This window comes from Berghia stephanieae, chromosome 3, assembly GCF_034508935.2.
Source record: "Berghia stephanieae isolate SIO BIC M18660-M18661 chromosome 3, UCSD_Bste_1.3, whole genome shotgun sequence".
In the NCBI taxonomy this organism is placed as follows: domain Eukaryota; kingdom Metazoa; phylum Mollusca; class Gastropoda; order Nudibranchia; family Aeolidiidae; genus Berghia; species Berghia stephanieae.
In genome coordinates this window covers 10,635,511-10,645,510 of record NC_088362.1, presented here as the reverse complement: position 1 = coordinate 10,645,510, position 10,000 = coordinate 10,635,511, and the positions used below count along the sequence as shown (strand labels likewise).

General features: G+C 35.1%; 1 protein-coding gene across 1 annotated transcript in view; it reads right to left on the bottom strand.

Moving 5' to 3' along the window:
* The window catches only part of LOC144969462 (apolipoprotein D-like), a 14,029-nt gene extending 4,207 nt beyond the window's left edge, over positions 1–9,822 (bottom strand). Inside the window, exons 1-3 of the mRNA XM_078908583.1 lie at positions 9,633–9,822; positions 1,066–1,223; positions 1–126 (exon numbers count right to left, since the gene is read on the bottom strand). The exon at positions 1–126 is cut by the window's left edge and continues 11 nt beyond it. Of these exons, the coding sequence (XP_078764709.1) occupies positions 1–126; positions 1,066–1,191 (252 nt within the window). The 5' untranslated portion in view covers positions 1,192–1,223; positions 9,633–9,822. The remainder of the gene's footprint in view (positions 127–1,065; positions 1,224–9,632) is intronic.
* Positions 9,823–10,000: the final 178 nt, after the last annotated feature.

The window sequence follows — 10,000 nt, the reverse complement described above, 5'->3', positions numbered from 1 at the left end:
CCTGTAGCCAGTATTGGTGACCTGAATACGATAATCGGGCCATAGCTTGTACGTGGCCGTCACACAGGACATGCCAAACTGATATGGAGCATCAAAATTCTCATAGCTGTACCAAGACCCTTGATACTGAAATGGAAATGACATTGTCCGTAACCACTTGAAAACAATAATGAATCAATATGTTATATTATTGACATTTCTAAATCTTAATCGATTGAGACCTTAATCTTTTTATCAACTTATCTCCTGTGGATATGCAAAGGCTTCGTATGGGAACAAAACAGACAATGCTTTGTTAGTAAACAAAACTATACAATAATATTCTTTTCCCCAAATAGACCGAGGCATACATCTACACATGTTTGTGCCACAGACAATTAACACATCGAACATAATCTATATGTTCAATGCAAATGTTCCCATACGAAGCCTTTCCATTTTCACTCTTTCGTTAGTACTTTACGATCACCGGCTTCAGGCAGCCCTTACCGTTTTCTACTCTACTGTGGATATGTAACAAAAGAATTTTCTTAATTGGAATGCAACGTCTTTATCCAAGCGCTATTTTAATATTGTAATTTAAGATTTAAACATGTATTGACTATCCGGAATGATCACCAACGTATACTTTACAACCAAATAAGATTAAAACTAACAAGAATTTTGAGTATGCTCGGTCAGTTTATTTATCAGAATGTCAACGAGTTAAAGAATGCTATGACCTCTACAATGCTATACTTCTACTTCCGCCAATCAACTGAAACACCGTTAAAGGACATTTTGTTCTTGAGATGTCCACTTTGCAGACCAATGCATTATGGCGGTGATAGATGAATAAATAATAAATAAATCTCAATAATGTGGATTAGATCAAATAAAGATATGAAGAAAACCCAAGGATTTCTTATATAGAAATAATATTTTTTTCGAATACACACGTACAGGTCAATTAAATTATATTTTAGACATTGATAACTTTGCCAAAAAGCGATACATGTATCTAAGTCCCAAATTTGTTTTATCATTTTAGTGTTGAATGAAATAATATATTCGAAAACATCTTACTGCAGTGATGTTGAAATTTTGTTGGACTGGGATATCGGGACACGTCCCAACAGAGAACACGACGAAAGACCTCACACTGGCAAGCAGGCAGAGGAACAAGGCACACAATACCGACAAGACTCTCATGATTGGGTCAGCAGTTGTCCAATAACGAATGGCTGGAGTAAAGAAAATAAGAAAACATACATCATAATCATAATAATGAATTTCTTAACTTTCAATATGGAAGTCATTAATATTCATGAGTCGTGTCAAACCTAAAGAACGGATTCTTTTTGTGGCTACTTTTGAGTAAAAATAAAGTTTTGTTTAATCCGTATTATTATGGTATCCATCAATTAGTGTGCAGGATGTCGTGATAATGAGTGGTCCATTATAATGGGGGGGGGGGGGGGATAAAATTTCTTTGTCTGTGTCACTCAAAAGTGTGATATCAAAAAACTGGTTCCAATCTCATTGGAGTGTAAAACCGATCTTCCGGAGGACTGGATGCATACCTAGTGTTATTGATCATCTGGTTTCAGAGTGGTGGCATCTTATTTTCATTACGAAGGGATTGCAACAACAACAACACCACCACCACCACCACCACCACCACCACCACCACCACCACCAACAACAACAACAACAGCAACAACAACCAATACTACGACGACACGACATACATCCCGTCATGGACTGCCGCCTACGCTGAATCATTTTGTTACAATGATAGTGTGGCTAGACTTTGAAAAGTAGATTAACGTTTTGGTCTTTATAATAATGATAATGATGAATCATAATGATGTTTACAGAGTTGATAAACTTCTATCATCTGTTTTTAAAACATGTAACCAATTGCTTTATTCGATACCATGTTGCTGTGAACCTGGTACTTAAAATCAAAGTGTTAACATTAAAATATATGGATCACATTGGTATAAAATACATGCCTTTATTGAAGGGTGTGAGTTGTGTTTTGTAGACTTTAATAAACTTTATTTCCTAAATCTGATCACTTTAGCTTTATTAATTGTTACGTTAAATTTTCTACAAATGGCTCATTTCGACATAATAACACATTGACATGGCTGGTAACGTATGTCATATATCTATATTAAAAAAAAAAAACAAAACAAAAAACAATAACAAAAAAATAACATAAGTTAGATTATCAAATGTTTGAATTAGACCGGGTCTATACTTATACTAGTCCATTTGCTTTGTTAGAAAAACAAAATACAATAATATTCTTTTCCCCAGATAGACCGAGGCATACATCTACACATGTTTGTGTCACAAACAACTAACACTGACAAATCTAACATAATATAATAATATGTCCAATGCAAAATCTCACCGTCCACAAGAATTATAAATTTAAATGATATATTAGACTAAGTTCACAGGTCCATAACAATCACCGTGTTTTTCAACACTGACATATAGTAGAATATTGAATCGTCCTTTATATTATTACTATCATATATAATAATATATAACTGGATCTGCTACATCACATAGCCTCAGAGACACTATAACCGGACCAGTTTACTTCAAAAAAATACTACGAGTATTATAAGGAATGGGATAGAAGATGGTATACCCCGTTTATATACCTACCCATGCCTAATATTTGAGGCTCCCATACTAAACTGAAATAATTATGTTAGAATAAAAACTGTTGACATAAATTTAAAGACGTTTACTTACCATTAAACAATGGTCACGATTCGTTCTATAAGGGTAGACTATGCTATTTCTATTTTGCTTCCCATGCATTTATAACAAACAATCCGTGGGTATCATTTTTATGTAATTTCTGTCTTTAATAATCACGATTTTCTGACTATAAATGTATTTTTGATTTTTTTATAGCGATATTTAAAATGTATTTAAATATACACATTCCACTTAAAATTAGAATAGTTTGTATACTACTACATTATGAAGTTGGCACGACAGGAACATTTGTGACCCATCCTCTGCAAAACAGTATCGCGTAAGAATAAATCAAATGTCTAAAATGATAATTTTAAGTTAAAATATCCAGGAATGTCACATTTTAGTTTTGGTCATTTTGAGAAAATACACCGATTCTCCTAAATGAAACATCGCGTCTTAACCCTAGACTCATAATTTTGATATAAAAGCAATTTATAGAATCCAAACTACCTCGGTATAATACCAGTTTGACGCGGTGGGTCACGTTTAATTTGTTGATTATAAATTTGTTATAAATAGGAACAACGCGGATGCAATAAAATTTAATCGCCATGTTTCAGTGAGTCGGTAAGAGCTTTTGCTGGTATAAAAACCCAGCGTGATTTCCGTGGAACAAGGAAGTCGCTCCAACACCCGCTGATCACGATTAGGGCACAAAGTTCCCACCTACGCCTGAGGATGCTTGTGGTATGAGATGTCTCGTGCATCGCTCAGACTTTATTTTTACATCAGTAATAAATGATTCTTGATCCGTCAGAATTATTGAGACGTTACATTGTTACTCCTTATTTTTTTTATTTTGTTACTACCTGTTCTTATATCATTACTGGTTTGGTTACTATTAATTAATTGTGGGGAAGTCGTATTTCCTTATTTATAATAGAGATGATTGTGGCATGAGATGTGTTATGTATCGCTCAGGCTTTATTTTGACATCAATAAATGATTCTCGATGCTTCAGAATTATTGAGATAATAATAAGATATGGTCTTTATATAGCGCCTTACCTCGTATCTTAACAAGACTCAAAGCGCTTTAACGGTAACGTGACACAAATCACTCAAACATACCTTACCTTGTTACACTCTCGTTTTTATTGCTGTTTTATGTCATTACTGGCTTGGTCACAATCAATAGAGGGAGTTTGGATTTCCTTATTTTATATAGAGATGATTTTTGATTCTTTGGTAGTTATTTGTCATTCATCCCCATTGCGGTTATGTGGTCTAGTGGTATGACACTCGCTTTCGGATCGGAAGGTCCTGGGTTCGAGCCTTGCGCTCAGCGCATAGTTGAGTCCTAGGAAAAGACTCTTTACTTAGATTCTCTCACCGTACTCAGGTGTAAAATGAGCACCTGGCCGTTAACAGCGTTGTCTTTGTCCGGAAAATTGTAATATCGCCTAACAAGCGTCATGTCCGGTCCTAAATGTTAAATGTTTATAAAGCGCTTTGAGCACATTTAGTGGATATTGCTCTATATAATGCTCAATTTAATTTAATTTATCCCTAAACTTTCATTTGTATCTAAAACATTTAGCCGTCAACGATGCACGAGTAATGGGTAAAAAGTCGACGCGGACATTTTTGAAGAAGGAAAACTTACTTTTAGCTCAGGATATAATTTCATTTCCACCCTCTTGCTTTATATTATACTCTGCAATGCAATATATACTTTTGTTGTTTCCATTAACTACTTCATAAATCAAGCCCAATAAAACATGTTTTAGATTACTCAAGATCTAGCGAGGTTTTGACCAAAAAAGAAAGAAAAATTAATAAACAATCTTCAACCACGAACTCAAAATCGTATTATCATTGTAACGATTGGTTAGGTTAGACCAATGGTATACCCAGTGGCGTGGCATGCTTACAGTATAAGGTGGTGCCAGAATCAGAAGAAAATGACCTACATATGCTATAGTTGTAAATACAAAAGAAAGAGAAAAAAAAACTTAAAGAAAAGACTTACTCAAATTATAAATAAGAGGCGGTATATTTCATTTCTCAGTTTTAATTTATTCTTTTAAAATTCTGTAATCCATTCTTAAAAGATGGATGCGGTGCCAGGCACCAAATCAACCAATATAGCCACGCCACTGGGTATACCATATATAAATATGTGACAATATTTTACCATTCACCATTTTAAGAGCAACTTAAAAAAAAAGAAAACAAAAGAAATAATTTTTATGCCCTTTAGTAACAAGTTAAGAAGCAATGAAAATATCATAAAATGTTTATAGCCAGTTATATTTAGTCCTGAAAATATTGCCCGCCCAATTTTTATTCACCCTTTTTGCGTCAAATCATAATTGTCGAAGTTGATCAAAAGTTCATTTAAATTAAAATTTATATGTCTTCCGTGTGACTGTTAAACGTTGAATGGTCTATTTAGAGCCAAAGTCAAAGTAAAACGAAAAGAAAGAGACGCATTAATCTCCACAACATCTATTGATTACTATATCGTGAACAAAACACATTTTTTTTCATTTTACCTAAAACATTTTCCTTCAAATATCAATCAAATGATATTGACCCCAACTTATAAAATAACAAAGGCCCCTATGCGAACTTCAAAAAATAAGGCATTCTCATGAAATGATTAAAACATTTTTGTCAAGTTGAAGGTAATTCTAATTGATGGATCTTCAAAGTAAAAGTTTTCTGGCTATATTTATTTTTACTGTAAACAGAATACCAGAGGTGGTTTTAAATTTGAAATGGCTAGGAATGTGAACTTTTAGTTTTTATCGGTTTAAGACATTATATTCATTAAACTTAAAATCTAAACTTTAAAAAATAAAATTAACCCAAGTCACATATTTTAGACTAATAAATATGTTTATTTTGGCTTCTAAACCACATCTTTATAATATCATTTTGATGCGTTGGGTTACAGATATGTTTTGTCGGAGTATGGCAAGCATATAAAACGTTTGATGTTGGCGGAAACGTCTTATCTCCAAGGATTGGTGTTCAAATCAGCGGGAGGTGAAGGTCACTGTGACAATGGACTTTTTCATTTCGAAAGCATTTTTACGGGCAATAACATGCGTTATGCGAAGAGATGTTAAAGGATTATAAAGCATGTTTTGCTGATAATGGTTAAACCGTGAAATAACTCGACGTGAAGCCCGTGTTGATAACGACTATTATTTATTTATTTATCTATTGGCATTGGAACAGTCTACAGAAGGGATCCACTTGCACACCAGAAATGACGGGAAAGTGTTCAATCTGGCACATCTGAGACCAAAGAACAAGGTCCGCATAGTCTTCATAAGGGAAATGCTATTTGCAGATGACACAGCTCTGTGCTAGCACACCGAGGAAGACCTTCGGCGGCTGATGGACAGGTTTTCCCATGAATACAGGGAATTCGGGCTGGCGATCAACATCCAGAAAACTAGCGTCATGGGTCAGGATGTCTTCTCTATACCAGCAATTCGTATTGACCACGGGGAGCTATAAGTCACTGATCGCTTCATACCTGGGCACAACCATCACCAGAAACCTCTCACTTGATGCAGAATTAGACAAGCGCATCGCCAAAGATGCTGCTGTCATGGCAAAACTGAGCAAGAGAGTGTGGACCAATAAGCAACTGACTTTGAACACCAAACTCAAAGTCTACCAGGCGTGCGTACCCAGTAGCCTACTGTGTGGCCAACGTAGGGACAACATATTGTGCCAGACAGGAAAACTGCCTGGAACATTCGCTGTCTACGACGAATTATCAGCATCAAGCGGCAGGCCAGATTCACCAACACGGCAATGCTAGAAAGAGCGAACTCCCTCAGCATGCAAATCATGCTCTGCCAGCGACGTTTGCGATAGCTTGATCACGTAAACAGGATGGACGATGGGCGCAAATCCAAAGACATGAATGGTGAACTAGCTTCTGCACGTCGACCAACCAGCCGTCCAGCTCTGCGTGTCTATGATGTCTACAAGCGAGATATGAAATTGACAGGCATCAGCTCAAAAACATGGGAATCGCTTGCTGGTGACCGCAGTGGTTGGAGATTTGCGGTGAGGGAGAGAGTCAAAAGAGGTGAGGAGAGGGGAAAAAAAGAAGTTTGAGGAGAGGAAATCAAGGAGGAAGGAGAGGCAGCAGAACTAAGCACAAAACGTACAGTCAAACTATGTGTGCGGCAACTGCGGTAAAGACTGTCATGCAAAGATCGGGCTGCTGAGTCACACCCGTTACTTCTCTCAACAAGACTGATGAGACCCCGCCCCCCAGAAAAAAAAAAATCAGCTTGTGTCAACTGGGAATCGTTCCCTGGAGACGGGATGTCATTATAGCACATAATTCAGCTGATAGTTAAGTCTAATTAATGTTCCTATCCACTAGAAGGGTACGCGTTGCCCTTACTGCTGTAAACATTTCCACACAGTACCAAATAATAAATTATCATTTTAATTATTTTCCCCAAAACTTCAAATCAAACTATCATGAAAATATATTTTTTATCACTCAAACACAAGAGTAGTAACGTTCTTGTGATCCATGATTTATTTAGGAAAACATGCTCTACAACACATTGTTCATTTTCTTTAAATTTTATGATGAACAAAAGATATTTGAATAATAAAAATGTTTGTTGTATCGTAACGAATGTGACGATTTTCCTATAGGCGGTAAGGAGAGGGTTAAGCACGAAAAGACAAGGATGCACACATGAGAGTATACTCCATTTTGCATTGTAGCATGGTGGTCTTTTGTGCAATGACCGCCTGTGAGTAATCTTCATCCATAGAGAAGGTCAGAGAGATGAATGGCGTACCATGATCACCAATGTCTGGCACGGACTTGATACTTGAAGAAGAAGAAGAAGAACAGGTGGACATTAATATGACAAGACAGCCAATTGTTTCTAGAGAGACCACATGTTTTTTTTAAAGCCTGAGCTGCAATTAGCGATCTATATCCATAAAGAGCGAGTTCTCCATTTTTGATCAAATATCAACCCTTCTTCATAACAATCTTTAAAGCACATCTTTGAACTATAGCAGATTTTGTTCAATGTCGTAAATACATCGGAAACTATAACTATATTTTTTTCTCGTTTAAAACATATTATATATACTTTGCAACAACTATCCAATCTTGAATCTTGAGATGTTATACAGGGCGATATCCACATAACGGATTCAAAATACGTGCAGGGATCCTAGCTAACAGCAAAACTAAACAGATAGGCCGAGGCGACTTCTGAAAGACAACACTGTTATCGGTAGTTATTTTACACCTTAGTACGTCGAGACAATGTGAGTGATGACCCTTTTCCAAGGAGAGACGTTGTGTCACCAAAAGCGGGGATAGAACAAGAAACCTACAGGTCAGAAGCCTGGTTGCATATCATAAAACCCGAAAACCCCTAAAATTTGAAATTTTCGTTAAAACTGATTTTTTTTTCAAATGAGGAATTTTAAAACTTAAAAATTGAAGCAACCGGAAGATTCATGGGAAAGAAATGTGACCCACCGTTAAAAAAACGGTATTATGTTGAGATGAATCGGACGTCTGAAAGTGAATTTAGAGTTAAAAGGATAAGGAATGGGAACTTAGAGTTGGTTGTAACGTATGAAATAATCTTTATTCTTTATCACAACTGATGAAAAATATCGCCAAGTTTCATATTTTAGTAACTATACATATGTCAGTGGGAACAGTAAGTAAACTGAAGAAGAGAAAATAGCACTGCATTATGTTTCGTATTGAGAGAGAACCAAGTTTTGGTCATAGTCATTGGTCACGAAAATAAATGACATGAATTTATCGAAAGCTGCCTAGTGCCTAACTTATCTACACTGTAAATATGATCAATTGCTACAAAACGTTAATTTTGTCGAGGCTAATCTAATGCTTACATTTAAATTTTAAATTTCATATTTTAAAATGCGAGTTAAACGAATGCCTTATAGGGGAAGTGAGTTTTGTTTCTTTAACATAAAAAAGCCTTTGAATTATTTAATTAAGATCATTTTGAATTGAAATGTATTTTCCCCTACTAGCTCTTTCCAAATTCAAACCCGATTGACGAGATTTGCCTGGAGTACTAGCGTAGATATTTGAATGTTTCTTTCTGATAATGTAGAGTTGTTATCTAAATTTTAAAAAAAGGAAGAAATTAAAAATAAAAACAAAACAAACAACTCCTACCACCCCCCCCCCCCGCCCCTTAAAAAACCCCCAACAAAACAAACCCCCTAAACAATTCATTAGATTGTAACTAGACGTCGTCAAAACAACAAATTATATAATATACTTAATATCATTATCTTCCCTGCTTTATTCAAAGTTCAAAGTTCAAAATCTTTATATAATGTCATAAAAATAACATTTACACCTTTTACAAATCGTTTAAACAACGTAATTGTAAAATTAGACAGTTTTAAAAATAAATTGCTCAATAGTATGCATATTCAAAATATAAAGCTGCATTTTAATGTATGGAATAAAAATAGATATTAAAGTTTACGTAAATTTTATGTTGATATTTGTGACACAGCTGAGATGAAAGAGCATAATAATATTATGGCGAAAATCATCCACCCGTGAACAAAACACGAAGTGGAAGCAATGTGGACACTCTTATCCACTGAATTTATTGTTGTATAATAAGTTATCGAAGAAGGAATAAAGCTTAAATAATAATGATATCTTATAAAACATTACTAGAAATTAAGATATTTAATTTCAAGTTTATTTTTATTCTAGATAAATATCAGTTTCAGCGTTGACCAATACTATCTTTATAGTAGTTGGCAGGATTTCTCGCGGATATTTACAATAATAATATTACAGTAAAGAATGTAAAGGATACTGAATTTGTCAAAATAATGAAGACTTACCTGATTAAAAAAAAAACGAAGTTCAATATTGTGCAAACGTTGTTAGATGTAGACTCTATATACTTCCAAGAAATATGCATTGAATATTACATTAAATCATGTTTACCCTAACTTTTAAGTCAGACTATGTGGTTTAGTCACTCCGGTCCTCTTTTCCTTAACTTACGTGGGTAGGCCGAAGCATTGATCCGTATCGGTATATGTTATTATGTTGTGTTGAAGTTGGCTATTCTTATACCCAACACGATGATGTGTTTTGGTTCCCACTTGACCTTTGAGAGACAAGCAAAACAGCCAAACAACCAAACAGCAAAACAACTCTGCCATTCATTAAAATACATTTGTTATTCACTTTGGTCAGGAAACTT